Source organism: Thamnophis sirtalis, unplaced genomic scaffold (genome assembly GCF_051295495.1).
Source record: "Thamnophis sirtalis isolate CommonGarterSnake01/CBP01778 unplaced genomic scaffold, rThaSir2_p1.2 scaffold_3, whole genome shotgun sequence".
Taxonomy (NCBI): Eukaryota; Metazoa; Chordata; class Lepidosauria; order Squamata; family Natricidae; genus Thamnophis; species Thamnophis sirtalis.
Window position 1 is genome coordinate 48,001,821 of NW_028261383.1, and position 17,955 is coordinate 48,019,775.

Here is a 17,955-nt window from a genome sequence, read left to right on the forward strand (position 1 = left end):
TAATTTTTTAATCCTTTATCACTCATCAACTATTCAATGCTGTTAATATAGTTAATATAGGCACCATCCTATTTCTTACCGATTTATTTGAAAGCAAATGAACATTTTGAAACCCCAATTTTCTTAAGATTTCTTGGCTTGTATTCTTTTTTTCCCCTGGAAGTTCATTCAGTTAAATTAATCTGAATGGGAATGGATAAAAGTTTTCTATTTTACCAAGTTTTTTTAATCAGTTGGGAAACTGGCATTCTGCGTACTGCTTGTTCAAAGCTCGGGAGGTCTTATTCCCAGTCTGTCTTCCCCTGTTATTGAAAAATAAGAGAAGTTGTTACTCCTAGAAAGGTTTAAATGTTCCATTTTGAGGCAGCCATATACTGTAGTTCTGACTCAGAATTTCTAAACTTGAGATAAATCTTATTGTTTCTTGAAGACGTCGATAGAGTTCACATTAAAATGAAACCATGATATGCGCTGTTTAAAATAAGAAAGATTTGATTTAATCAAAAAAAGTTTTTCCCTGTTGGTTAGTAGCAGTTTAAGGATTGCTACATTTTTTGGTCTTCTTTTGCCTTTCAGAAGAAGAATCAGTAAAACAAAGGTTTGGCATTTCTTAGAAGGGTCATATTAGAGAACAACTGATCACAGTCTAATTGAAATTGTCAATCATGTCTACATCATGCTTTTTTAAAAGTACTAGTGATTATTTATAGGGGGAAAATGTCCGGACCAAACGTAATTTCTAATATTGGATTTTCCTCCTTACCAGAGGGAGCCCCATTGTGGAGTACTGTGAAGCCATTACCATGGCAACTCCACTGTGCTGCACAGTAGAATCCATTTTATGGCAGTACAATAGAAGCCATTTTAAGGCACAACAGGCTGTATCTTAACAGAACAACCTCCCCAAGGGGTTTTAGGGATGTCTTACCCCCACACTATTCTTTTCCAGAGAATAAGTGATCTGTGTACCAAGTTTGGTTGAAATTGCTCAAGGTGTTCCAGAGTTATGCTGGCGCGCGCATGCGCACACACACACAGAGAGAGAGAGAGAGAGAGAGAGAGAGACCCACACAGACACCCCCACACACCCCATTTAAATATATATATACACACACATACATACATACATACATACATACATACATACATACATACATACATACATATATCGATTTTTCAGAGAGCATCACACACCTTTGTTAGAAATAGGTGATAATATTATCAAAATTCAGACGCTTGGCAATCAGCAATGTGTTTATGATGTTGCTGTATCCTGGGTTATATGATCACCTTTTTGCAAACTTCTGACAAGCAAAGTCAATGGACAAGCCAGATTTGCTAACTTAACAGTTGCTGTGATTCACTTAACTGTAGCAAGAAGGTGTAGATGGGGCAAAACTGACTTAACAATGCTCTTACTTAGTAACAGAAATCTTGGACTCCATTGTTGTTGAGGAGAACCTGTAAGGGGTCCATCTGACACGCATTTGTTCAGTTCCTTGTAGCAATAAATAATAAACTACCCCAAAGTTGTTCTTTAGCTTCTTGCAAGACACAGCTGTTGCCCTCCAGGCCTTCAGTGATATACTTTCTTCACTTCTGATCTGCAATGACTTGTTTTCTTCAGCCAAAGGCTCAGAGCCTATTTCTTTGCAAGGTCTGGGAACTGTTTCTGTAATGCAAAATATATTCCTTATTTATTGCTACTGGTTGTCATTCTTGCCACTGGGTTGTATCTTTTCTTTGAATCTTTTCCTTATGGAGAGTCGCTTCCCCTGTTAGTTCATCTCATCAGCTGAAGCATGACCAGTTGCTGTTCCAACTCTCTGACTTTTTCTTTAAGCAACACTTAAAAGTTTCAGTCATAAGCCAGGTTGTTCTCAAGGAGAACTGCAAACATGTCGTATGTACTGAAATCTACTACAGGTAGTTGTGGACTTACAACCATTCATTTAGTGACCGTTCAAAGTTACAATGGCACTAAAAAGTGACTTGTGACCAGTTTTCACATGTATGGCTGTTGCAGCATCCCCATGTCATCAAAATTCAGGTGCTGTGCAACTGGCATGTACTTTTGTGTCAGGCCTGGAAGCCATCTTTTGTGTTGGGCCTTCAGGCCTGCCATATTTATTACTGTGGGAAACTGGGAGGGGGGATTACATGGAATGGGGTAGATATAGTCAAAATAACATTCCTTTCTCAGGGAGTCAAGGACATCTTGCCCTGCACCTTGAGTGGTGTGACTGGGAGGTATCTCCGGTTGGGACGGTGCTTGATTGGACCATGTGATGGACACGTGGATGCTGGGCAGAGACTTGAACTTTTGGGAAAAACCTGGAAACTTTCAGATTTGGATTTTCCCAGATGTGCCAATATGACATCTCTAATAAAATGGAACTTTGAGGAATCTCAAGCATTGGAGTCTTCTTTCATTAGGGGGGTTACTTGGACTCCTGATATTATGACGGTTTAATTTTTCCAGGATCATGTGTTCACTATTTTGTAACCACCTCAGTTGGCTTCTGGCAAGCAAAGTCAATAGGAGAAGCCAGATTCACTTAATAATGATTCACTTAAAAGCTGCAGTGATCCTTTTAATAACTGTGGCAAAAATGGTCATAAAATGAGGCAAAACTCTTAACTGCTAAGCAGTGGAAATTTTGGGCTCAGTTGTGATTGTAAGTTGAGGACTACCTGTAGTACAAAGTTCTTGCCCATTCATAGTCTGTGGGATTTCTTTTGAGACCAGTAGAAGAATTTTGTCTTGATTATTTTTTAAGATTAACCAGGTATAACGGCCTCTTCCTATTTGTTTTCCTTGTTCACCCATTGATTGACCTTCTTTCCTGGAATCTGCATATGTCATATGTCTCAATAGACATATGTCTCATATGTCTCTCCTTTCCCACTAATAAACATTCACTTACATCATCCATACAGGACAGTAATCTGCTTTTAGAATGCACACTCTGCAGATGGCAGGAAATAACTTTTTCACCCTCACAGTTGAGTTCAGAATTCTCCAGAACATATTTTTTTGATGTAGTCACAAATTCCTTCCTTTCTGATCTGCTCCTTTATATGAACTCTGTTTCTAAATTTCACTTCACTCATTCAGAAAGTTCATTCATTCACAGAATTTGATTCTATTGTTAGGGTGTGTGATTTTGAACTTTGCCTAGATGAGCAAACCTTATGAAATATATGTATAAATGATGACAATATGAACCGGTGAACCTATTTCTTGATGTCATTCTGATTGATGTTCTCATTTGCTAAAGACAAGAATTTTTGTAGTTTCTGTATCTATTGCAAATAGAGGTTACAGGGATACAAGTGAAGAGTCCTAGACAACAGTTACAATTGCATTTGGATTACAATCGGATCTTAAGGACATACACTATAGTTCCACAACAGAGTCAAAAGAAATAATTTGTCACAATAATAAATGTGGATGTTTATGTTAGTTGTGATATTAATATCCAGTGATATCTGCAGTGGTAAGTATTTTAATATCATAAGCTCATATAACAACTCATTGAGAATGGCAGGTCATGGTTACCATATGGCATGAGCCCTCCAAGTGATTGACTTCAAATTGTCCTCACTTAATCTGCTACCACTGACTTAATCAATAGAAGAGAATATTTATAGTTCAGAGTTAAACTATGGTATCCTTGGTGTTCTCTGAACTTTGTTGTTGTTGTTGTTTGCAGACATTTCATTACCCAACTAGGCAACTTCTTCATTGCTAGAAGGGAGTAGGGTTTGCTCTCTGTTTATATATGTGACTTGACTTGTCAATGTTGTTGGGAGAGTTATTTTCTTCTTGGTAATTACTTGTTTAGGCTGTTGTTTACTATTAGCTCGTTTGACTGAATTGGTAGTTTCTTGATTGGGGTATTACTCTTGATTATTGGTCTAGTATTAATTCTGGTGATAATCCCCTTTTTAACTGGGTATTGATTGCTGGCAAGGAAGTGTTTTGGTCTTTTTGTTTCCTTTTTAACTTTTTGATTGTTTCTTTTAAATGGCATGAACATTTATAACAGTTATGTATATGGCATTATGGTTATATAATTTTTATAGTAAATATTTAGTAATATAATTTTACATTAAAATATAGTAAATGGTTATATAATATTTTATAATGAAGTGTAAACAACAGCAAGGAACTATCAGTTCAGACAAACAGTAAACAAGGATTTACCAAAAATAAAACACCAGTCCCACCTACACTGAGAAGGCAAGCCATGAATATAGGGAGCAAACCTCACTCCTTTCTACCACTGAAGATGTTACCTTGTTGGGTAATGAAATGTTTACAAGAAAACAACCAAGCTCGGTTAACATTTAATCCTTTTCAGCTTTCCTTATCTTCTGTTAGCATAAGTTGCTATGAAGACTTAGATAAGAAATTGACTATCCAAACATTACTGCTCAGTTATAAATTGCTGGATCAAGGAAATGGATTAGCAATATTAGCTGTTAGCACTTCCAATGTTATTATCTTCGTGACTGAGTGATCCAACTGCACAGCCATCTCAAGAAGGTGATCAGCATCCCTTCTTGGTCCCTTCTGCATAGATACACATTGAAGTATCAAGTTTTCCTTCTTCAAGTTCTCATCCAAGAATGAAAGTGGAGGGCATGATTAACAATTACATAAAGAAAAACTTGCCCAAATTATTCTCTTATGCATCCTACCCACATGTTCCAGAATTTGCAATATACTTTATCCAGCAGGCACAGTCGATCTTTGTACCCATCAAATATTTTGTGTAAATTGACGTATTCCTTTTCTTTGGGTGCTTTGGGAGAAGTTGATGGAAGCTGAAACATTTCCTTTTTGGCAACAATTTGATTAGTTGGACAATTTTAGTTTAAAGGAAAAATACCATTCACTCCTTACCACCACTAGTGTTATCATAAAAGGGCAGTAAATTGGAAATAGCAGAAACTGTGGAAGAAGGCCACCTGAGAAGGTAGAATGCATTTTCTCACTTATGCCACTTATCCTAGGGGGAGCATCAAGTTGGATGCCTGATATAAAGTAACAAATGAAATAAATCAGAGGAGACTAGCTTGGGGTTCCAGGAGATGATTAGATTACACATCCCACAATAGAAGAAGTTTGTACCGCATATCTTCTTATAAAATCTTAGTTTTAAGTAAGCATGATTTAAATAGAAATTAATATTTTTTTCCCATTGATGTAGTATGCAAAAGATTCCAGTTGTTTGACCTGCGGTTAATACTTGCTCAGACATAACACCTTAAAAATAAACAGAACCACCCAAATGCTTATTAAATATTGAATTAAGATATCAGATTATATATATTTTAAATATGTAGTTTAGTTGGTAAATGCAGGTATCCATGAAGCCTTTCCCAGAAATATTGGAACACTGCCAATATGTAACTAGAAAACTAAAGAATAACAACATTTCAACTGAGCATTCTGTAGAAGTTATTCTCTGCAAAAGCAGAGCTGACAATCATGATGAAGACCAAGGAACCAATGATTAGACTGGTTCCTTGGAACCTCTCTGGATAAGGAGGGGAAGTTAGATATGCTCCACATGGTTCCTTCTTTCAGAGACCACAGGATAGTGATTTTCCATGGATTTAAGCATTGGGAGATGACACAATCAGCCATTTTGGTTGCAAACAGGGTGGAGCTTTTTAAAGGACACTAGATTTGAAAATCTCACTCCTAATCACATTAGTAACTTGCCTATTAACCATCTTAAAGTTATTAGAGACCTTTGGAAAGACAACTTTGAAAAGTCTTCCTGGGGGAAGCTGAAGAAGTCAAAGAATCTGAAACAAACAGCAACAAAACTGAAGATTTTGATAGCCTGGATATATAAAGGGATTAAGTGTCCAGATAAATTTGGAATACTGATTAGAATAAGATTTTAGAGTTAACCATAAACAACGTCTCATGGGAAACAAGTTTATTTTTTCGCTTTTCTGGCTATTGCAAGTCATAATAAAAATAAGTTTTGTCTTTTGACCACCATCCTTCCAAAATGTTTGGAATTTGAGAAAAGAAAAAAACCATTGGTGCCATAATTATTCCATGTTGTGTGCTGTTGTGTTTTCCTGTGAAAATATTTAAATTCCTTTTTTTTTTAACATCTCAGAACTTAAAGCTATCATCCAGAGATAATAAGTTATGAAAGCTCAGGGTTTCTCAGCGAAGGAGAGCCTTCTCGGTAGTAGCTCCGACCCTTTGGAACGATCTCCCCGTGGAGATTCGTACCCTCACCACCCTCCAGACCTTCCGCACAGCCCTTAAAATCTGGCTATCCCGTCAGGCCTGGGGCTAAAGATTTAACCCACCCCCACCCGAATGGTATGAATGTTGTGTTCTTTTTAATTATGTATTGTTCTTATGTGTCATTGTTTGTATCCCCTTCCCCATGAGTTGTAAGCCGCCCTGAGTCCCCCCAGGGAAAAGGGCGGCCTATAAATAAACTTTCAAATTCAAATTCAAATTCAAATCTTTTGAGAAGAAAAATGCCTTTGGGCTTCCTTTGGGCTTTGGGGAAAAAATCAGTACAATGTGTAGTTCATCCCTAATGATAGTCATATAAAAGTTGTAAAAATAAGGAGCGAGGCAGTTGTGTTTGTTCTAATAAGGTGCTTTGTGCCCTGGAAGAAACATCATGATTCTCCTTATCCAAGAGAAGCAAGGTGGTTCTTCACATTGAATATTCTGCATACAGATTTTATCTGCATTATAGATAAAGGTAAAGGTTCCCCTCGCACGTATATGCTAGCTGTTCCCAACTCTAGGGGGAATGCTCATCTCCGTTTCAAAGCCAAAGAGCCAGCGCTGTCTGAAGACATTTCCATGGTCATGTGGCTGACATGACTAAACACCAAAGGCGCTATTACCTTCCCACCAAAAGTGGTCCCTATTTTTCTACTTGCATTTTTTTTATGTGCTTTCGAACTGCTAGGTTGGCAGAAGCTGGGACAAGTAACGGGAGCTCACTCTATTATGTGGCACTAGGGATTCGAATAGCTGACCTTCTGATTGACAAGCTCAGCATCTTAGCCATTGAGCCACCGCATCCTCACATTTCCATTATAGTAAGCCACTTTACAGAAGAAGATTTAAAGTAGCACGTAATAACATGGATTTGCCGTGACCCGTCAAAACCGCGGTCCACAAAAGCGCGCTCGACGAAAGCGCGCATTTGACGTCATCACAGCGCGACAAAAAAAATTAAAAATTGAAATAAAAATAAAATTAAAGCAAGCCGATTCACATAAAGGTAAGGGTTAGGGTTAGGGTTAGGTTAAGGGTTAGGGTTAGGTTTAGAGCGTTAGGGTTACGTTTAGGTTAACCTTAGGGTTAACCCTTAGGTGAAGGGTTAGGTTTAGGGTTAGGTTTAGGGTTAGGTTTGGGGGGGTTAGGGTAAGGTTTTCGCTTTATTTTTACATTTATCGATCACAGTGCGATGTTTTCATCGCGCTATGATGACATCACGTACGCGCTTTCGTCGAGTGCGCTTTCGTCTACCGCGGTTTTGTGGTGGAACCGGATTTGCCTTTGAAGGCTTCTTGACTTTGAATTGACTTTCTATGCCCAGATATTCCTTTAGGGCATTATAAATAGAGTATGTCTTTAATTTCCCTCCATTTGATCAAGCTCTTTTTACTGACTAAAAATATTTTAACGGCTAAACTTTATTGCTCTTGTCTATTTTTAGCTATATAATTATGAGAGAGCCCAACACAAGATGCAGTGATGCTTTCCTTTTACGCTTCTTGCCAAAAAAATCAGGTATGCATGTTGACGTTGACCATTTGGCAGATTTGCGTAGTAACTAACGCAAAATTGCCATGACTTTGGCAACACTATAGGAGCAATCTTTATATAAGAGGGAACAATTTCTCCAGTGTTTGCTACAAAACGGCTTTTCATCATTGCCATATGTGAATTGTTCCAAGTAGGCCTCTCATTTGACAGAAAGAGAGAGAGAGAGGAAGATATATATAGAGTGTTGGCAAGACAAGCAAATCGGGTACATTGTGTTGAAATCCACAATTTTATGTTTCCAATCTGTTTACAACTGAAATGACCAAAATATTTCACAATGATAAATGATTTAGCTGAAGGAACTTTATGCAATTCACTTAACCACAATCCAGAACAATTGCACTTCCATTGTGAATCACATGGACCAATGATTGCCATTTTCTGTGACCCCTGTGGGGAGGCGGAAGTGGTGGAAAACTGTGATTGAGTTTAGACCAGTGTTTCTCAACTGTGGCAACTTTGATTGGGTGCTCCCTAAAGTTGGCTGAAAGATAGGTGGCTTCATAAATGTTCAAACAACATAAATAATCTTTAAGATGCGTGGACTGCAATTCCCAGAAATTTGGGGAATTCTGAGAGTTGAAGTCCACACATCTTAAAGTTGCCAAGATTCAGCAACATTGGTTTAACATGATCATGGTGCTACTGTGAGAACTCCACACAGTGTTGGATAGCCATGCACCTACTTTATCAAAATAAAAAGCAAAGAATCATAACAAAAGAAAATGGAACACATCAACTTTACATCCTGAGATGTGCTGAATATTATTTAATGTATAGTAACTAACAGGAAATGGGTTTTAGAAGACATTGACTGATCTTTGATGGACATAGAATAGTAGAGCTAGAAAGGACCTTGGAGGTCTTCTAATCAAAACCCCTGCTCAAGCAGAAGACCCTGTACCATTGCAGATAAATGGTTGTCCAATCTCTTTGGAAGCCTCCAGTGATGGAGCATCCACAACTTTTGAAGGCAAACTGTTCCATGGTTGATTGCTCTCACCATTAGGAAATTTCTCCTTAGTCCTTGGTTGCTTCTCTCCTTGGTTAGTTTCCATCTATTGTTTCATGTCTTACCTTTTGGTGCTTTGGGAAATAGATTGCCCCCTCGTCTTTGTAGGAGTGCCACCAGATATTGGAACATTGCTGTCATGTCTCCCCTAATCCTTATTTTCATTAAACTAGACATATCCAATCCTGTAACTGTTCTTCATATGTTTTAGCCTCATATGAGGATTGGATCTGGTTGGCAGTTAAATTGGAGATCAAATCCCAGGGAAGACTGGGAGATTAAAACAACAACAACAACAATCCTGTACTCCAAAACCAATACCACCAATAGAAAGCAATGACTAACCACGTCTGTATTTTTGCCAAGAAAGCTATATGTATAAGGTCTCTCTCATTACAGTTTGCCCACTCGTTTCCATTGATCAAGATAACCTGACCTGAAAGACAGTAACACAAATCTGGAAAGGCAAAAAATGGCAATGGAAGACTCCAATGGAGTAACAGAGAATGAAATTTAGGAAGGACCCACCTTTGTTGTCAAGATGGGAAGTTTGGACTTTGACTTTTATGTTTCCATGAATGTCACCCTATAATAAGCAGGATTAGATCATCTAGTTGTGTTTCCTGTCTGGTTTACCCAGGAGGGGTGACAAATTTACATTGTTAGGAGGAAGAAAAGATAAACTCTTTCTTCTCCATTTTCTTCTTCATGATTGAACCTGTTCCCCTTGTCCAACACAGGCAATTTCTTTCTAAAAACAACACTGAGATCTAATCGTCTAGCAACATAGCAAGTTACACTTTATGATGGACAATCTTTCATTCAAACATTTGTCTCATCCTGTTCTTGTGAATTTTTGTTACAGTTTAAGAATTAAGAAAAAAGGTTTCCTCCCATTCAGAATCCAAGCAAATGGATTAAAGTTGGCTGGACTGGAGAAAGAACTTTATACTTGATCTCCTGAGATGAATTAGTGCCTCAATGTAGACATTTCCATTGTTGTACTGTGCCATATATTTCAATGTGTTGTAAACATGGTATTTTTCACGATTAAAAAATCCATTTTGTGAAATGCTTCAGGAAAGGCAAGTTGAGGTTATGATGTACAAGTTCCTAAAAGGAAAGGCACATTTGAAGTGTAATGCAGGCACGTATGCAAAGACATATCGTATACAAACTGCTGAATAAGGAAGCTGGGGTTATTTTTGGTTTAAGGATAGCTGGAAAATCTGTCTAACAAGATCTGACTCTTTCAACATGTTCCTACAATTCAAGGAACAAGGCTTTAGCTTCAGTTGTAGCTTTCATTTGTCCTGATCAAGAACTTTTGAAAAGTATGCCTTTGAACTTCGTGACACCATCGTTTTATTTTTAAACGTGGTGACACTTTCCTTATCCTCTTCTTTGGTTGTCTTCTTTTAAATTTAAAACTAGGATCTATGTTTATTTTAAAAGACACTCTCTAAACAGCTTCTTTTGCAGTTAGTTTCCTGTTGTCCCGATGATTTATTTATTTATTCATTCATGTAATTTGTTTATTCATTAAGGCTGGCTAAACCACCATTAGAATCAACTAATGATATTGGGAAAAATATGAAAGTATAAATACAAGGGAGGTATCAGAGATGGTATTCAGCAGGTTCTGACCAGTTCTGGAGAAACAGTAGCAGAAATTTTTGAGTAGTTCGGAGAACCGGTAAATACCACCTCTGACTGGCCGCACCCCCATCTTTTCTCTGCTTCCCAAGTTCCAGCTGATCAGGAGGGAATGGGGATTTTGCAGTAACCTTACCAGGAGTGGGAAGGGAATGGAGATTTTACAGTATCCTTCCCCTGCCACGCCTACCAAGCCACTCCCACCAAGCCACACCCACCAAGCCACACCACGCTCATCAAGCCATGCCCACAGAACCGGTAGTAAATTTTTTTGAATCCCACCACTGAGATATATATTAGCAAAAGCATAATACAAAGTAAAAGTTAGATTATTTGTGGATCAGATTAGAAAATATTAATAAAATTTTTCCAAGCCAGTCTTTTGAGGCAGGGAATTCCAAAATTGGAAAAGTTTTTCTCTCATCCGCTTGAACTGTCTCTCTACCACATTTGGGATATGGAAAAGGGCCTTTTCATCATATCTTAGGGAACAAGAAGATTTGGCACAAAAAGAGTCAATCCCAGGATTGATTGATATTTATTTATTAGTTTTCTACAGCTGCCCATCTTGTAAAAGTGACTTTGGGTATGCAACATAATTAAACATCAATATATTGTAATAGCAAATAACAGAAATAACAAATGATAGGTTTTATCATTTCTTAGTTGTCAAAGCATGTGTGGTTTATTTGTATTTCTATTTAACACAGTATTTATAGTAATTATTTATTTAGCATGTGGCATGGATTTAGCATGGATAACAGTAATTTTATATATGTGTGTGTGTGTGTGTGTGTGTATGTATATATGTATGCAAGTATACATGCACTTTGGTACACGTATGATGGAAGATAGTCAATTTTGTACAGCATTCGGAATTCAAGAAATTATATATAAATTGAAAGATGTTAATTCATGAGAATGAAATAAATGTTTTATTTATTAATATCTATTTATTTATTAATATATATTTATTAATATTAAAATATTAATATTTTCCCATATCCAGTATTAGTTGGAGAAAATCTGTTTTTCTTCCTGCATAAGCTCTCTGGTCACTATATGATCCATTAGCTGAAAAGGAGCACCACATATTCAAGAGAGGATGCTCAGCCCCAGCCCCATTTAAACAGAGGGTCTTGGAGACACCTTGCAAGGTGCTATGCATTATTTGTAGTTATTTAATATAATTAATCAATGCTTGCTATTCCTTATAACAGTTCAATCCTTTGAAATCCCATTGGGAAATACGACCATTCCACCTACCAAAATAGATTGGCTAGGTCTCCTTCTCAGTAATGCTTTTTTCATTCTATCTATGACCCTCTGAAGTGCTGATTAGTGATTCAAATCAGTGTTGTTAATGATTGCAAGAATAACCTGGATTCATTAATCTGCAATATCAAGTACCCATCAATATAGCATTAGACGAACTCCCATAAAACACACTGAGATCCATGGAACGGTGATTAAAACACGTTTAATGCTTAACTGAGCCGCATGGCAGTGTTGGATTACCATAAATTAAACTTTAAGCATGATTTGTAGTATTTGTAGGGAACAAAAAGTGTCTTTAATACGAATCAAGAAATTATGGCCATTATCTTTTTCACTCCCTTACATATTCAGGCTGAACCTATATATTCAATTCATGAAATGAATCAGATATTTACATCAGGTGGTTTCTCCTGGGTCTATTTTGGAAAAATGTGTGAAGAAAGTGAGGCTAAAGGGGTCAGTGGTGTATAATAATAATTGACTTATTATTAAACTTATTATATAGGTAGTCCTCGACTTACGACCACAATTGAGCCAAAATGTATGTTGTTAACTGAGACATTTGTTAAGTGAGTTTCTCCCCACTTTATGACGTTTCTTGCCACAGTTGTTAAGAGAATCATTGCCATTGATAAGGTTGTTAAGTGAACCTGGCTTCCCCATTGACCTTGACAGTCAAAAGGTTGCAAAACATGATCACATGACCTTGGGACACAGCAATGGTCATAAATGGTCATGAACCAGGTACTAAGCATCTGAATTTTGATCATATGATCATAAGGATGCTGCAAAGGTTGTAACTGTGAAAGTCATAAGTCACATTCTCCTTCCTTCCTTCCTTCCTTCCTTCCTTCCTTCCTTCCTTCCTTCCTTCCTTCCTTCCTTCCTTCCTTCCTCCCTCCCTCCCTCCCTCCCTCCCTCCCTTCTTCTCCTCTCTCTCTCTTTCTTTTTCTCTCTCTATTTCTTTTTCTCTCTTCCTCCCTTTCTTTGTCTATCTGCCTCCCTCCCCCTCTCTCTCTCTTTCTTCCTCCCTCCCTGTCTCTCTCTCTCTTTCTCTCTCTCTCTCTCATTCTCCTTCCTTCTCTCTCTCTCTTTCTTTTTCTCTCTCTCTTTCTCTCTCTTTCTCCCTCTTTCTTTTTCTTTCTGTCTGTCTGTCTCTGTCTGTCTGCCTTTCCTTCCTTCTCTCTCTCTCTTTCTCTCTTTCTCTCTCTCTCTCTTTCTCCCTCCCCCTTCCTTCCTTCCTTCCTTCCTTTTTCCCACTTCTGCTTTCAACGAACTCTTTTCTGTCTCCTCTAAAGGTAGGTGCTGGATTAAACAGGTCTGCTAATGCAGGGACACTAAGGAACCCTGAGCTCTGTTGGGATTGGAGTTGCCAAGGCCTTTATCAAGAGCCACCCCTAGTGACACAACCAGTGCCAGGACTTACTTTGACTTTGACTCTTCTCCAAGGGCTTTGCAGAGCACCTTTAAGCAGGAAGGGAGCAAAGATGGAAGCTCTTAGGATTCCAGTGCTCATGCCTTGCTCCTTTGAAAGCCACTACCTGTAAGTGACACTTCCGAAGGGATCTGGGGATGGGGAGTGGACAGAGGACAAGACCCCCTTTGCTGAAAAGGGATTTCCTTAAAAAGAGATTGCAGACTGGGCTGCTTTTTAGCTTCTTGCTATTGGAGAAGGTACAGCAGCTGCTGCGGCTGCCCGGATAAGATAAAGATAGCAATGGAAATGTGAAAAGCAGATAAGGGACATATCTACTCTGTGGCAACATGTCCATTGTTGTTGTTACAGGAGCTAGAATTTACAGTTGAGATGAAACACAGCATTTTGGATTTAAACTTCTTGCCAATTGGGAAACTGGCATTTTTCTCAAGGCACAGCTTTTGTATAGGATTTGGGTTCCTGTTGGAAGAAAGAGATTCCTTTTCTGTTTGAAGGAATAAGCCAGACAAGTTAGGTCCATTTTTAATTTCAGATATTTGTGACTCTATTTGGGGAGGTGGAGGGTGTTGTTATACTTTTTGCAATCCTCGTTATATCCGTGCAGTTAGCTCATCTGCTGTCGTAACAATTCGCAGAAAACTTAAAAACTTTAAAACGTCCTACCGAGTGGAGAAAAAATAACCAAGAGTCTAAAACAGGTTGTCCTTGACTTACAACCATTCATTTAGTGACTGCTTGCAGTTAAAACATCACTGAAAAAAGTAACTTATGGACGATTCTTGCACTTAAGACTGTTGCAGCATCCCCAGGGGCATGTCATCAAAATTTGGGTGCTTGGCAACCAGCATGTAGTAATGACATTTGCAGAGTTCCCAGGGTCACATGATCACCATGTGCGACCTTCCCAGCCGGCTTCCAACAAGCAAAGTCAATGGGAGAACCTGGATTCACTTAACAATGGTGTGTGATTTGATTAGCAACTGCCATTGTGGCAAAAAAGGTTGCAAAATCGGGGATGACTCTTAACGAACTGCCTTAGCTTAGCAACAGAAATTCTAGTCCTTGATTTACAACAGTTCGGTAAGTGACTGTTCGAAGTTATGAATGCACTGGAAAATGCAACCATTTTTTCACAATGACAACCTTTGCAGAAACTCCCTCACCCTGTGATCAAAATTCAGATTTGCCTGGCAATTGGTTCATATGTATGACTATTGCTGTGTCCCCCAAGGTCATGCGATCCCCTTTTGCGACCTTCTGACAAGCACAGTCCATAGGGAAACCAGATTCACAGACTGGAAGCTAAAACATATGAAGAACGGTTGCAGGAACTGGATATGTCTAGTTTAATAGAAAGAAGCACTAGGGGAGACATGATAGCGGTGTTCCAATATCTCAGGGGTTGCCACAAAGAAGAGGGAGTCAAACTATTCTCCAAGGCACCTGAGGGTAGAACAAGAAGCAATGGGTGGAAACTAATCAAGGACAGAAGCAACTTAGAACTGAGGAGAAATTTCCTGACAGTTAGAACAATTAATCAGTGGAACAGCTTGCCTCCAGAAGTTGTGAATGCCCCAACACTGGAAATCTTTAAGAAGATGTTGGATAGCCATTTGTCTGAAACTGTATAGGGTTTCCTGCCTAGGTAGGGGGTTGGACTAGAAGACCTCCAAGGTCCCTTCCAACTCTGCTATTGTATTGTATTGTACTAAACACCTTGCGTTACTAACTTATCAACTGCATTGATTCACTTAACAACTGCAGCAAGCCAAGCCGTAAAATGGGGATAAACTCACTTAACACATGTCGCACTTAACAATTTTGTGGTTGGATGATGAGGACTACTTGTAGTTTTTCCAACAAACTTCACGAAAAATGTTAATAATTTAAATAATAAAATGTGTTAATCAAAGCAACCTTACACCTAATTTAGAAGAATCCAAAGGGTGGAGGAATCTGAAATATGGCTTGCCATTAATTTTGCACCCAAGACTACACTCTGAGTTGGTTTTTTTGCACAAAGGGGAAAAAAACTCAAGGATAAAGGAGTTTCTACATAGCAACTCTAAAAAGAATATTTAGTATTTAGTGGAGGTTTCAGACCGGTGACTATGAACCTGATTTGCCTCTAGGACTTTCCAGGGCTGTACTAACCATTAAGTCTTCTATAGAATGTCCTTTTTTTTTTTTAAGCTGGGCTGTTGCATATCTACTTCATTACCTGGTAAAAGATTTCCAACCAAGCTTTGTGTCCCTGTGAGCGAATTAAGCATTCAGGCCAATCAACTTAAAGCATTTTACTGAACTTCAACTCAGGCAAAATGGAGGGGGGGAATCACCACCCTCTACCTCCAGAGCTTAATAATTATTTAGTGAATGTTCTTGGGCCACGAGAGAGCCTCTCATTAGATTAACAGAAACACTGCGGCTGAGTGGCTTGAGAAAATATAGGCATGGAATGGAAAAATACTAAGCGGGGTACAGGGTGGTTTAATTTTTCACACCCACACCCACCCAGGATCTTGTGGGTGGCATTTTGCGAATCTGAATCTCGAACACCATCTGAATATATGTACATGGGCACGTGAACTCATTGGCCAAATTGGTTCAAGAGAATCCTGTCGCCGGCTTCTGAAATTCAGCTATCTTCAGATACATTGGAAAATGTCTTGCATCATTTCAGCAGCATAACTCGATGGTGTTGAAGCCATGTTGATGAGGTGACGATGTGGAAAATGATCCAGCATATTTGGAACACAGAATGAAATGTTAGAAAAATATTTTATTATAGCCTGCCTTTTTCAAAAAGCAAAGATGGCTTTCGTGGCGAGGTAGGGAGCTCACCCAATTTTGATCTCGAAAATGCAGCTTTAAGGTAAATTGGGCTGAGACAGTTATTGGAGTTCAGGTCCAGCTTGAACCTGGCTCTCCCAATGTTGTTCACATCTTTTAATCTTGTGGAAGGCTGTGCAGAAGAAACAGTGATTTTAACATACTGTTGTCAGGGTTCCAAGTAACACCCCCCCAATGAAAAGACTCCGAGGCTTGAGTTTCTTCAAAGTTCCATTTTATTAGAGATGTCATATTGCCACCTGAAAGCTTCCAGGTTTTCCCCACCCAAATGAAAGTTCAAGTCCCTGCCCATCATCCACATGTCCATCACATGGTCTAATCAGGCACTGTCTCAACTGGAGATGCCTCCCAGTCACACCACTCAAGGTGAAGGGCAAGACGTCCTTGACTCTCTGAGAAAGAATGTTATTTTGACTATATATCTCACATACTCCATATAATCCCCCCTCCCATTTTCCCACAGCATTAAATGTGGCAGGCCGGAAGGCCCAATGGCTTCCAGGCCTGACAACAGTATTACAAGATATAGTTGGGGAAAATTGATCTTGGGTACAACCTTTCCTACTCTGGGCACTATTATGTGATTTGTGATGGTGTACAAAGATACAGGTAGTCCTTGATTTACAACAATTTGTTTAGTGATAGTTCGAAGTTATAATGGCATTGAAAAGAGTGACATGACCATTTTTCATACTTACAACCATTGAAGCATTCCCATTGATCACATGATCAACATTTGGATGCTTGGCAGCTGGCATTTATTTATAACAGATGTATTGTCCCATGGTCATGTGATCATCACTTGTAATATTCCAGTTGATTTCTGACAAGCAAAGTCAGATTTGTTTAATGACCAAATAATTCAATTAACAACTGCAATTAACTGTGGCAAGAACATTTGTAAAATGGAGCAAAACTCACTTAACAACTGTTTTGCTTAGCAGCAGAGATTTTGGGCTTAATTGAAGTCAAGGATTACCTGTATATAAATATAGATTTAAAATAAAGAGTCGAAATTCTGTATTGTTTCACATTTTTCAAAGTTAACATTTTTGTGACGGAACAATCTTGGACACCTATTGGAGTATCAGTAATAGCTATAGTTCTGACAATTTTTGTAAGTGTAATCTTTGGCTAGATAAAATACCTCAGGCCTGAGTTTAGATACTAAATCTAAATTTAGAATGATAATGTCCACAAAAAAATTATTAAAATGGCTACCAATCAGGACATTTTAGGGAACAATATCACATTTGGCTATTAAAGCCTTTAATTTTAAAGTCAGAAACTCAGACTAATGATGTGCTTTCTGTCAATCACTAAAACATGCAAAACGGATTATCAGCCAAGTCCTGTCACAAGATATGCAAGGATTGGGGTTCAGGGATAAGTGCAGGATTCTCAAGATCCTTAGGAGTAAGGAGACAATTTGGGCAGGAAAGAGAAAAATAAGAATTTAGGCCTTAACAATGGAGTTTAGTAATGAGACTAGTGATTCCTGGATTAGCTTCTAGTTAATAGCAGAGGTTAGTCAAGTAGACAAGGAATACCATCACAAAGAGTAGGCATGAAAAAAATGATTAGAAACTTTTTTTAAAATCAAGGACAGTTATATATATATATTGGGAAAAGATCCAAATCATGTGTGCAAAACGGATCAAGACAGTCATAGTAAAATCAGAACTGTAGAATTGGTCACCAAAAATAAGCTAATAGATAATTGATTATCTTAATATCAAAGCAGCCTATCATGGACAAACAAATATCCCTGTGACATGCTATATGATAAGTGTCATTCTCTTTTGAGGTCCAGTATTACCAACAGAAGGAAGTAAATGGCTTGTAAAGCAAACGTTTTACAAAATCCACATCACTGGGATT

At 38.3% G+C, this 17,955-nt stretch overlaps 1 protein-coding gene across 5 annotated transcripts in view; it reads left to right on the forward strand.

Moving 5' to 3' along the window:
• MITF (melanocyte inducing transcription factor) overlaps positions 1–17,955 on the forward strand; it is a 171,571-nt gene that overhangs the window by 71,653 nt on the left and 81,963 nt on the right. The window contains exon 1 of one of the 5 annotated variants that reach the window (XM_087708872.1): positions 13,138–13,326. The exons of 3 other annotated variants lie outside the window; for them this stretch is intronic. In XM_087708872.1, coding sequence (XP_087564998.1) covers positions 13,271–13,326 — 56 coding nt within the window. In that variant the 5' untranslated portion in view covers positions 13,138–13,270. Of the gene's footprint in view, positions 1–13,137; positions 13,327–17,955 lie in introns of those variants that run through there. One more of the 5 variants, XM_087708871.1, reaches the window with a different exon arrangement.